The sequence below is a fragment of the Myxine glutinosa genome, chromosome 4, assembly GCF_964187855.1.
Source record: "Myxine glutinosa chromosome 4, kmMyxGlut1.1, whole genome shotgun sequence".
In the NCBI taxonomy this organism is placed as follows: Eukaryota; Metazoa; Chordata; class Myxini; order Myxiniformes; family Myxinidae; genus Myxine; species Myxine glutinosa.
Genome location: NC_136264.1, coordinates 200,715,151 through 200,728,067, shown reverse-complemented (window position 1 = coordinate 200,728,067; position 12,917 = coordinate 200,715,151). Strand labels below are relative to the sequence as shown.

Genomic DNA, 12,917 nt, shown 5'->3' with positions numbered 1-12,917 from the left:
CATGGCGGAAATACAGAAAAAGAACGACAGTATGGACAGGATGGGAGAACAATTGGAGAAAATGGAAAGCAGAATGATGGGAGCAATGAGGGACGAAGCAAGGGGCACCAGTAAGCAATTGGGAAATCAAATCAGGGGGCTAGAAGCTAAATTTGAGGGTTTAGACAATAAATATGAGGGTTTAGACAATAAATTTGAGGGGTTAGACAATAAATTTGAAGGGTTAGACAACAGGTTGGAAGGGCTAGAAGGTCAATTAGGGGGACAACTGGAGGAAATGGGTAATCAAATGGTGGAAATGAAGGAGGAGTTAACGGGGTTGGAAAATAGAATGGCTGCCCAGGAGAACCAGATGGAAGGGGTGAAGAATGGGTTAGGGGGGTTAGAAAACACTATGGAAGGCAAATTGAGGGAAATAGGGGAGCAATCCGCTCGGGAAATTAAACAGATGGGAGATCAGATAGAGGAGGTGAAAATCGGGTTGGAAACTAAATTGGATGCCCAGAGGAATGATTTGGAACAGATGAGGGCAGCATCTACCAAAGAGATGGGAGAAATGGGGGAGGAGATCAGACGAGGTGTGGGCGAGGAGGTCGCGGGGGTACGCGAGGAGGTAAGGCGAGGTGAGGAGCGTATGGAGACGGAGGTGAGAAATAGTACGGCTAGGTTACAGGGGGGAATAGAGGATCTGACGAGGGGAGTAGAGCAGCTGACGGTGGGACAAAAGGAATTAGTGGAGCAAGTGGAAAAGAACACGGCGGTAATCGGGGGGTTAAAGGCGACACAGAAAGAAATAAAAAAGGAACTTATAGCGACAAAGAGGGAATGTCAGATGGGACAAGAGGGGTTGACAAAGAGGTTGGACGAGGTAACAGAAGCAATGGAGACGAAAGAACGGGAAGTAAGGACGCACATAGAAACGACCAAGGTGGCATTAGAGGACGAAATTGAGGGGGCGCACCGGGAAATGAAAGAGGTGAAGCAAAAGTTAGAGGAAGTGGAAGAGGGGGTGAGTGAAATTAAGAAGAGACGGAGGGAAACGAAGAGAGAGATAAAGGAGGAGGTGATGGAATTGGTGCAAGGTCTGTGCTCAAATCGTGATGATGTGCTTATGAACCAAATAAAGAGTTTGCAGGTGGCAGAGGAGGAGTGAAGACGAGGTGCCAAGGTGAGTGGTGATATACTCAGAAATGTATATGGTGTGAGGGGAGATTCAGTGAGCTTGGGTATGGTTTAGACCCGGGTGCTCGTGAGGGACCAATGGTGAGGTGTATGACTGGTCCGGAGTGTATGGAAAGAGGAGGAGTGCGAGGATGTCCGACGATGGGGTGTGTGAGGAAAAAGTGCGCGCCGAGGAGTGAGTGTGCTGTCGAGAGCGAGTTGGTCGTGGCGCAGGTGCGGGGGGCACATGGAAGCGCGTGATGGGGAGTGTTACAGGGGATGCAACGAAAGAGTGCACACCTGTGGTGAGTGTTACGGAGGACGTAACGGGAGAGTGTGCACAAGAGGATGCACGAGAAAGGGGTGTAACAGACGGGTGCATGATTACAGAGTGCGCTGTCGAGAGTAAGGGTGAATGCGCGACCGAGTGTGGTGGTGAGAGTAGTGAGAGTGACACGGAGCATGAGTTGGTTGTGGCAGGTGAGAGAGAATGTACACCTGGAATGGAAGGAGGCACACCTGGAATGGTCGAGCGCGTGTGTGAATGCACACTTGAGTTGGTAGTGAAGCACATGATTGGGTGTGCAGGTGAGTGCACACCCGTGGTTGTCACAGAGGATGTGACCGAGGAGTGGGCACGAAGAGGTGTGTTGGTGAGGTGTACGAATGACGAGTGTGTGCCAAGGTGTGCGGTGGTCAGGTGTGTGATGAAGTCTATGAGTGTACCTGGGGGGTGTGTAAGAGAAGGTGCAATGACGGAGAGTATGGAGACAGATGGATGTGTGAGCAAGGAACGGAACGCGGGGTGTGAGCATGCAAGTGAAGCATCGACGCTAAACGGGATAGCGGTTAGATCGACTTGTAGCCGAAGCGAGCCCTCGGTTCGTGCCGGGCTTTGTGTGCAGCGGGAACCAGCGGGGATCGTAACCACGGCGGTTTCGAAAGAACCGCCGTGCGGGATCCACGCCGGGCCTCGCTCTGCATGGTCGCGTCCGTGCTCCGCCAAGCGGAGCGGGCGGCCCGGTAGGAAGGGTCGGCACGGCGACCCCTTGTGGTTGAGGCGTTCCGGCAGGGCGAGATCGGGCCATCGGGCGGGAGACCGGACGGCTCCGCGCCGAGGTGGACCTTGGGATCTCGGCCCGAGAGAACCTCCTTCCCTGCACCAAATGCCAGACGGACCCAACCGCCGGCAACGAACCACCCGCATTCATAGCTCGGCTTTGCGAAGCCGGGCTTTGAGAATGAATTGACGCACCGAGAGGCTCAAGTGAGTAGACGTGTGAGGGTGATGGCAGTAGTGAATTTTAAAAGCAAAATTTGATGATTGGCAAATGATTGGTAGAATGATGGGCAGTGATTGGCAAATTTTTGATTGGTTGGAATTGGATGGGCCAAATTGATAGTAGAGGATGCCCGATGTGGTGGGATGGCAACTCTGCCATCCCTCACCACGGGGCACATGAGCTATAGTTTTATGGGGTTTGGCAGTGAAAACTAGCCCGGGAGGGTTAGGAAAAATGTATAGGGACCTAGAGATGACCATAGGTAACGGTAGAGGTAAGTAGCGACCTTGGAGAGGTAGTCAGGGACATAGAGAGGTTAGAATGGATGATAATGACGTGGGATGTGCTTAGTTTAAAGGGAAGACAGGGAGCACCAAGTTAGAAGGAAACCAGGTAGATCAGATGATGCCGTGTGTTTGAGAATTGAAAGTGTAATCGGAAGTGTATTGTGAAAAGAGTGATGTGATTGTGAGTTGTATTGAGCGTGGAAGTGTATGGAGCAGTGTATGAGGAACAATTGTGGTTGTGCATTGTATTGAATGATTGAAGAAGCCTGGGAGGAAGGAGGGTGCAGGTGGCACCAGGTGTGATTGCACAGGTGTGCAAGTGAACAGGTGTATGGAGCAGTGTATGAGTGAGTAATAGTGATTGAGCGTTGTGTTGAGCAAATGGTCCTGGAGGAAGGAGGGTGCAGGAGGCACCAGGTGTGATTGCACAGGTGTGCAAATACAGGTGTATGGAGAATGGTTGTGTGGAATACATGGAGTATGTAATACATGGAGTATGGAATGGATGGTGTGGAGGGAGAATGGTGGAAACTGTGGAGTGGAGTGGATGGTGCGAAGTTGTGAATGGGGGAAAAGTGGACCCCTATCACGAATACCCGGGGAGGGTAGTTTAAGAGTTAGGTAGAGGGAGTAGGTAAATTGTGGTTGGATATTGGCATCTGTGGTGCATGTGGAAGAATGGCGTTTGGATGGGTGCATTAGTGACGTGGAAATGGCTGGGCGTGTAGCCTGTTAGTGTGTGTAGTTAAATGGGCACTCCGCCACTGTTAGGATGTCGGCCAGGTGAGGCCGCAGGTGGGCTCTGGGAACCGGTAGAGTTGTTGTGGATGGGGCCCGAGGATCCGGAGGACGGACCCGGGTAGCCCAGTGCCAGAGAGGGCACCGAGTGGGGAGAGCGCCAGAGGGCCTTCCCCAGGTAGATAGGTTAGGGTAAGGAGCAGGTAAGCTCGGAGGCAACTTCAGTGGTGGAGGTGTGCAGGTGGGTAGACCTGCTGGGAGAGCCACACGACCCAGTCCTGAAATTGTGCAAATGCACAGGGAGTTGAATCGGGGGAGTGAGACCCCAAATTGATGAAGCACCACAGTTTGGTCAATGGGAATTTGGTTCTTAAAACCGCATAGAGTGTAAGATGGCCAATGGATTGGCAGGGAAAGACCCCGGGTAGTGTAAAGTGTGTTAATGTCATTTAGGAAGTCGTTAGGATTAAGAATCCCCTTGCACCATCTACATCCACTCACCTGAGGTGACGCAACTCCACACCAAGCCATGTTTTTGTTATTTTTGTGCAGATGTTTGGAATGTGAGACGCATCATGACGTGGGTGTGACATTGTGTTGTTGTTCCATCTCTCCCTCCTTATGAGGATTGATGATGAATTGGTGATGGCAAATTTAGACAATGGGATTGTGACGAATTTGGTATTAGGGGAAATATGGGCAAGACGTGACGGTAGCGACGAATTTGTAAATGTGTAGGTTTTTGTAAATATGGGGTAAGGGCAATGGTAGAGTAGGTAACAGGGGGGGTGACGTACGGTAGGGACGAGCTTTTCTCCGCTCAGTCTCCACATGCACCTCACTCTGCATTGCCTTGTTTGATGTGTACCCTTGCGCCCTTACCCCTCGCTAACCTGCCCTCTCTGTCTTCCTTCCCCGACCCATGGATCGTGGTCTCTGGGCACTGAGGGGAGCGTGCGGGAGTCCGCCATTGTGTGCCCGAACCCCCGCAACCAGCTGCCTGCATCGATGCACCACTTATGGACCACATGTCTGTGGCTGGGCACCACTCATGGACCCCACGGGTTGGGGCATGGCCCCTCTGCTGGGACCGGCCACGATGGCCCAAGATCTTGCTTGCAGACCTCGGTGACGTGGCACCTATGCCACACAGGTGAACCACTCATAGTCGGCCCCTGTGGGCCATAAATAAAAAACGGACACGTTTTGTGCATTTTTTCAGTTTTATTATCCACCAAATAGGCCGCAACCAAGAAGAAGAAGTTGACAACATCTGGAAGAACAACGGCCAGCAGAGGGAGCCGAAGAGAAAGACCACCAGCAGGGGGTTTGTTTATTTTTTTTGAACTATGGTGACTGTGCACTGACTGGTGCGTTTTTGGGGCTTTATGGTGCTCTTTGTTGGTGCTGGTGCGTCGATGCAGCGCAGGCTGTTCCCCCCCCCCCCCCTCCCCAAAAGAACAATCGCAGGTGCTGGGTTGCGTTTTGTAAATACAATCAGCGTCACTTGTAAATAATGCTCCCCACCGTACATGTTTAGTTTGAGAACCATTCGCAATTCGGTTATCCTGTGGGCGTGAATCTGTTAGGTAGGGTGCAATGCAGCAGAGGGACATTTATTTGTGTTTTAAAACTGTCACACTCAGGGTCAGGTTAATTGTAGAGGGAACTACACCTACGTGTCACACTAAGTTAAAGTTTTATAGGCCCGGGACGTGCCTAGAGGATGAGGGTGCAGTGTTGCGGATTTGAGAATCCTGTGTTTTTTTGTTGTAAATATCACCCTCTAAGTAGTGTAATGATTCCTTGTAAATACCTCCGTAGTGTAAAGGTCAAAGGTCATCCTCTTAGTTAGTCCATATACATGCACGTAGGCCACCATATACCCTTCTAAATAGTTATTTCCTTATTATGTGTATTAGTTTAAGGCTGCGTTTCCCAGTAGTTGACTCTGCATTGCACCGAATTGAAATAAGATAGATCCCCTTTCAATTCCCTCAAAGCCTCTATTGCCAACTGCATTGCCGCCATTACGGCGTGGTCGGCTCAGAGAAGAAAGGCGTGGCCCGCCCCTCTTCATCAGAGGGTGGAGCCAGGAAAGCCCTTGCCGACCAACCAAGGATGAGTGGGTATGGCTCAAGAGGGTGGGGTTATAAAACCCATTGGATCAGCCTCCACCAGGAGACGCGTCAAAGAGGAGAGTTGAGTGAGCACCAGCAAATGAGTCAGCATTCCACCGGAGTCCACCGCAGCTTTGAACCAACCAGAGCTGAACCACCGCAGCTTTTGACCACGGCAGCTTTGAGCGTTGACGGCAGTTGCGGCCGTGAAGAACGCCGCCGTGCGGATACAATTGAGGGTCGGCGGCTGCTCACCTCGAGCCGCGCGATCATACCAACCACCCGCATCTTCCCGCCTTGTGATCCTACCTCCTCGTCCGTCTAGCCATCCACCTCCTGCCATTCATTCCTATCATCATTCTCCGTGTAAGTCTGATTGTCGTCCGTCCTTTATGTTGTCTGGGGTATAAGTAAGCTTGTATAGGTAAGCTAGTATTGCACTGTGTCTCACTCCTTCTGTCTTTATTTTCGTATTTTTCCTCCTCCTTGGTTTCTTTTGACTTGTAAATATTAGTAATAAATTATATTTGTTCTTCCTTACCTTCTGGTTTCCTCACGTCCGATCGTTTGTGATTTCCCCATTGAATACCTGTGGCACGATTTGGCCAACGAATAGGATCGGGTCTAGTGAATGCTAATGGTTCGAGCCGCGGCTGCTAATCCGCTCGGCAATTAACATCTTGTCCGCGGTCTCGAACGAGGTTGCTCACCTGCCTCCCTGGAGGGAGCTGAGCAGCTTCAGGACTCACGTCGGTCAGTCACAGACAAGGGGATTAATCCCCCCTTCTTAAGGGGAAAAGGGGCAGATGTTGAGATCCGCAACAATATATATATATAGTCACGTGAAAAAGTAAGTACACCCCATGTAAAGTTTTGACTTTTTCAACATATTTCAACATACAGCTATTTGATCTTCATTTCAACAATATTGATAGATAAAGGTGATATAATATAAGTATAACAAATATCATGAAACATTTACATTTTGTAGTACATTGTATAATTTAAATAAACATAAATGTGGAAAAAGTAAGTACACCCCGACATTTATCACTACTTCAAATACCTAAAATTAGAATCAGGTGCACCAGCTCAGGTGAAAATGATTAGAACATCGTTAGAGAGGATCTTGGAGGAACCTGTCTTATTTAAACCTCAGACATTTAGTTTGGTTTGCTCTTTGTTGTTGAAGTGTGCGGTGTCACCATGCCTAGATGAAAAGAGCTCTCTGAGGCCTTCAGAAAGAAGGTTATAGATGCCTACGAGTCTGGGAAGGGATTTAAAAAGATCTCCAAACAATTTGAAATCTTCGGAATTGTTATATTCACAATCGCCACGTCCTCTCGATACATTTGTCATTCAGTGCAAAACAACCGAGGCGACGGTTAAAAGGAAAAATAAAATTTCGAAAGTTTGGAGCCAATAGGTTTCATGGGTTCTGTGAAAGCGTCAGCACATATAGGCCCCAGGCTTCAGGCCTCTAGCGTCAATCCATGGGGCAGTGCAATTGAAATTATCCAAACTATATAAAAAAGATGTATTATATATGCACATAAGCAGTACACTCGTTTTTGCTTCATTCCGTAACCCGGGTTATTTTTATTTTATTTTGGGAAAGATTGAGGCTGAATTATTTTGGGAAGTCTGTTGCCTATACACTGCCCAAATAAAGTGATTATATCAGAAGAATGTGTTTTGTGCTTGGAACAAGATCATCCATGGTGAAAATTGTCATTCCTGCACTCTACAAATGTAGTACCATTTGCATTTCCTTTGGGTGGTTCAACACTTACAGCACAATCAATGACATTTGGTTCTCCGTTTCATTTACATTTATATATTGTCACGCAACTGCGATTAACATCAAAGTTGCGGAGGCCGATTACGAGGCTTTAAACTCCCGAGGCGAAAACTCAATAGCGGATTCCAATCAAGCACTTAAACGCGCGGAATGGCGGGACACAGCGAGAGCTCTGCAGCCTTACCTATTAAAATCAAACACCCAGGAAACTGCGTTCAGATATATGTACAAAAATAATGCAAGGATTTATTAATGAAAAGTAAAGACAGGGAAAAAGCACGCGCCGGTAATAACTCTAATAAGAAGCCTAAATTGGGATCCCACACACAACAGATATCAAGCACAATACGAGGGAGATGAATACGAAAATAACACGTCTCGTCATGTAAAGTGTAAACGCGGAGCTCGGGCTTATCTGGCTCTAGTCGTCTTCAGTGTAACACGGCCCCGCGGCCCTCTCCGAGCGCCACCAGGCCTCGCCGGTTCAACGGCACACTACGAGCTCCCTTGCTCCAAAGGTCCAATGCAGGGCTGCACAAAGCAAGCGAACTCCACTCGAGCTGCCGGCCGGGACTAAAGCTGCTCGAGCTGCAACTCTCCACTCGACCAGGGACAGGAAGGACTCTCCAAACTCGGGATCGCACCGGGAGTACCAACGCAAGCCATGAACTCCTTTGAACTGCACTCAACTCGACTCGACTCTCTGGTCCAACTCAACTGTCCTGATGAAAATGGCGTCCTGCCCTCGGTAATATCTCCGGCCGATGACGTCACATTGGCGCACTGCTCTGCCAATCAGAGCCTCCCACGACTCGCCGGCTCGTCCAGGTCACGCCCTCTGCACCACGGCCGCTCCCGCCCCTGACTCCGTGGTCACCGCACGTGCTATGCGAGGTGGGCAGGCCTTTTGGAGGTGTAAATGGTGGCGGCCAATTGTGGCGGTGTTTTTGGCCTGGTTTCCTGTCCGTTTTCCTCCGAAGTCATTGTCAGGGAAAGGAATTATTTAATGTTGCGCTCGGGACCGAACTAATGTTTATGTGGTTTTCAGTGCCATAATGGACAAAGGTTTGATGGCCAGGTTGGACTCACCGGGGCGTTATCTTTAATCCCTAACTACTTAACACTCGAATCTCCTGGTAGATACACGATTATACACCTTAACCGACAAAACGCCTAAACATGGACTTATTACAGGAAGTGTTCCTTATCGCGACATCTCGAAGCATGTTACCTACTCAGATCTACCTGGCTCTAGATATTGCTTTACCCCCAGACATAACAATATTAACCAGGGTCCACAATCTTGAAGCTGACAGGAAGAAAGTCTACAGAACTATCAAGAAAACTAAAATGGTACTCGGTAAAGCGCATACCTCAAACAGGCTGAACAGTCTACGTTTTGTATCCCACAGATAGGCCGGATTTTAAATATCATGCCATATATCGTTTTTGGCCCATCTCTCAATGGTGATGAATCACTTCAATTCTGGAGTATCCGGATCAGGCCCATACCCATGCGGATCACTTCATCAATTTATATATAGTGCAGAAGCTGCGGCCCAGAACGCAATACCAAGCAGTGTAACCTGGTGTCAAGGAACTCCCAAGAAGACCATGACGACTTGCTATCTGCAGTAGAGGCAGGAATTTGTAAATTGTTCAGGGAGCTGGTGATATCTTGCCCATTCTTCACGAAGGACACCATGGGATCTTTAAGGTCCACCACCAAATGCTGACATACGAGATGCCCAGTTTTTGTCCATCCGAGGGACGACACATAGATGCTTCACTCTGCATGTGAAGCACCAGGTTTGTAGCTCTGGGACAAGATTCAAACCCAGGCTGGACGGCACAGTGGCGAGCGTGCACACATCCAGGCCTTCCTGTCAGTCTAACAAGGAGATGAAAATTTGAATGGATGGAAGATATCAATGAAGTTTTGAAAGACAGTTATGTAATCTCCGCAAGGCACAGAGCCCCAGAAAAGGCAAAGTTTTTAAAGCGACGAAAAATGGACATTCACCATCACACAGCTCATGACGTCCTCATTATTTTGGGGGCAGACATCGAGTAACCATTTTTGCCTCAAACTTGCAAAAAATGTAAATGTTTTTTTGTTCTTTGCTTTTGTTTGAAAATTTAAAATATTGGTTTCTCATTCTCATGTTAAGTCAGTGACGAACTTGTCAGCATTTAGCATAACAAACACGGACAATGCCGAAATAACTCAGCACAGTCCCGATATGTTCAGCTGGTACATAGTCCAATACACAATCTGTAAATGGCTCACCTTTATGTTTCACATACAGGTGAGGCAGTTGCATTTTTCCAAAAATATAATATAAAAGAACCTTCTGACGAGTACAAATCCCTAGCAAAATAAATAAATAATTATTACAACTATAAAGAGCAGAAATACGAGGACAAGTGCTATCCTACCACTTGCATACTCGGACGACAATCCAAACCTTCAACAAGCCACACTTCTTCACTGGGCCATTGTGTACACCACAGTGTGGACAAAGAGAGATCTTGCGGCAGCGTTCAGCCACACGACGTTTCAAGCCTCGCTTGGCCAGATATGGCAAGCCAGGTCGGGTCAGAGAATCGAGAAAACTCGACCGTTCCGCGCCGCTCAGTAACACACGGGAGCAAGATTTGCAAATCATTTGTAGCACACCAATCTAATTAAAAAACAAAAAAACAACACAGGGTAACAAACGTGGTACCACACCAAAGCAGCATCGCACTGTATTTTCAAGGGTAGTAAATGATCAGGTTTCAGATAAAGGTACATACCATTGCTTTGAAATATCCAATATGAAAACATGGCAGGGCCAGGTCTATATATCCAAAATGGCCTGTACAGTCAGCAAGATTTTTGCCACATGTATGACAAAGCCTATCTTTCTGACAGGTGCCCAGACGTGCATCCAAAACACCATACGTCACTGGCGTATGTGTGGCATCCTGCAAGGTTTTAAAAGAACGAAGATGAACAAAATAATACCATGCCTTCAACAACAAACTCACAAAACGTCGAACAATGTCAAAGGTGAAGCAAACTTGGTTACCATAGTAACATGATTCACATGTAGATCTCGTTAACCACCAGACAGGACTAGTCAATCGTTTGTACCATGCACCCTCCCACCTGCATGTACAGGCCATACACTCTTATACCTGCGTGTACAGGTCATGCACCCTCCTACCTGTGTAGTCAGGCAATACACCCTTCTACCTGTGTGTACAGACCATGCACCCTCCTCGTACCTGTGTGTACAGGCCATGCACCCTCCACCTACCTGTGTGTACAGGCCATGCACCCTCTGCCTACCTGTGTGTACAGGTCACATACCCTTCCCACCTGTTTATAGACCATGCAATCTCCCACCTGTGTGTGCAGGTGATGCACCCTCCCACCATGCTGCCTGTGTACAGGCCACGCACCCTCCCACCCTCCGACCTGTGTGTACAGGCCACGCACCCTCCGACCATACAACCTGTGTGTACAGGCCACGCACCCTCCCACCCTCCGACCTGTGTGTACAGGCCATGCACCCTCCCACCTGTGTGTACAGATCATGCACCCTCCCACCTGTGTGTACAGATCATGCACCCTCCCACCTGTGTGTACAGATCATGCACCCTCCCACCTGTGTGTACAGATCATGCACCCCCCCACCTGTGTGTACAGATCATGCACCCTCCCACTTGTGTGTACAGATCATGCACCCTCCCACCTGTGTACAGATCATGCACCCTCCCACCTGTGTGTACAGATCATGCACCCTCCCCCCTGTGTGTACAGATCATGCACCCTCCCACCTGTGTGTACAGATCATGCACCCTCCCACCTGTGTGTACAGATCATGCACCTTCCCACCTGTGTGTACAGATCATGCACCCTCCCACCTGTGTGTACAGATCATGCACCCTCCCACTTGTGTGTACAGATCATGCACCCTCCCACCTGTGTGTACAGATCATGCACCCTCCCCCCTGTGTGTACAGATTATGCACCCTCCCCCCTGTGTGTACAGATCATGCACCCTCCCACCTGTGTGTACAGATCATGCACCCTCCTACCTGTGTGTACAGGCTTTTGCTGACAACATGCAGCTGTGCCTGTTGCCGGATCTGCGCAGGTGACTGCAATCCAAAGCAGATATGGCTGATTTTTCTCGCCACATCTGTCTCACGAAATTGTTCTTTCCCCATGATGTTCCGTTCAGCTCCTTTCGAGAGAAACAAAAACAAGACAAAACCACCACTCAAAAGGGGGCGTTTTCCAATGATCGTTAGTTTACAAATATCTACATGGAAGAAAACCAGCCTTAACCGACAAAATCAATCAGATCAGCCAATCGGTCATTTAATCAATTCAGCAAATAGGCCTAGTACTACTAGTAAATCATCCGTGCAAACATTAAACAACTCCCATCGGTGGAGATATCATTTACACAGAGGTCTGAGGAGAAAATGAACAACTGACGTCACATCTGTTCCTGCCCGTTACTGAGGCTTCTCTAAATATATAATACACGATGAAAGCGATAAAGAAACCGCCCTCAGTTAATGGCAGAAATCACGAAACTCAACTGCAACAAATAACACATGGCGATACTTTACAGGTCTTCACGACACTTTACGACGCTTTTGATGTATTTCCACGTTCAATTCAAGTCATGCTGGGGGTTTGCGGGGGCTGCGCCTCATCCACGACGGAAGGGACCGAAGAGCAACAACGTGAAGAAACAAGTTTAATGGAATAGAGTTTCTTTACAATATCGTGCCGCGTATGCGACGCGTTTCATTACTTCATATGCGACGCGTCACGGAAGTACACCGGAAACCATTGTTATTTATCCGTTTATACTCGTTCACCATAGAAACCCTGCAGTATGTTACCTGAGCTTGTATCGTTATCGTCATTAAATCATATAAAATATTCAATAATTTTCCCAATAATAGGAATTTGGAGAACGCTCATACACCGCTTTGAATGCTGAAACCGGTCACATGAGTCATACGTCATTATAATACGCCAACAATGAAGGAAAATCGACGTACTCTCAGGAATCAAAAGTACTTTTGATTCCCTTTATTTCTAAGTTAAGAAACTTATCATTTCTTTGTGTACAGACACATTCACTGCCAGGAATGATATCCGGTGGCGTATTAAGAGGACGTGTTGCACACAATACACATTGAACATTTCTGCAAATGAACGATACCACATAAATGTTCTTCGGTAGAATGAATGAATGATTTATTTTCAATAAAACCCACTAAACTCTATACTAACTGCATTGGCGCGAACGATGTATGGTCAAATGATTGCGCCGCCATCTTGTGACCCGCAAAACCCCCAAACACGAATTGTTCGGACGAGGGGTTTGTTCCGTGAGCAAGCGGCTTGTCAGCGCTTGCTAAGTCAGCCGTTCCGTATCAACCGCTTTGCAAGCCGCTTGCCAAACGGAGCAACCAATCAAGAGAAGTGTGTTTGTGTGTGTGCGGGTGTGTC

General features: G+C 48.2%; 1 protein-coding gene across 2 annotated transcripts in view; it reads right to left on the bottom strand.

The window, feature by feature from the left end:
- The window catches only part of POLR3A (RNA polymerase III subunit A), a 76,436-nt gene extending 64,179 nt beyond the window's left edge, over positions 1 to 12,257 (bottom strand). The window contains exons 1-4 of one of the 2 annotated variants that reach the window (XM_068114239.2): positions 11,993 to 12,257; positions 11,480 to 11,628; positions 10,190 to 10,360; positions 9,859 to 10,074 (exon numbers count right to left, since the gene is read on the bottom strand). In XM_068114239.2, coding sequence (XP_067970340.2) covers positions 9,859 to 10,074; positions 10,190 to 10,360; positions 11,480 to 11,611 — 519 coding nt within the window. In that variant the 5' untranslated portion in view covers positions 11,612 to 11,628; positions 11,993 to 12,257. Of the gene's footprint in view, positions 1 to 9,858; positions 10,075 to 10,189; positions 10,361 to 11,479; positions 11,629 to 11,853 lie in introns of both variants that reach the window. The other variant, XM_068114240.2, reaches the window with a different exon arrangement.
- Positions 12,258 to 12,917: the final 660 nt, after the last annotated feature.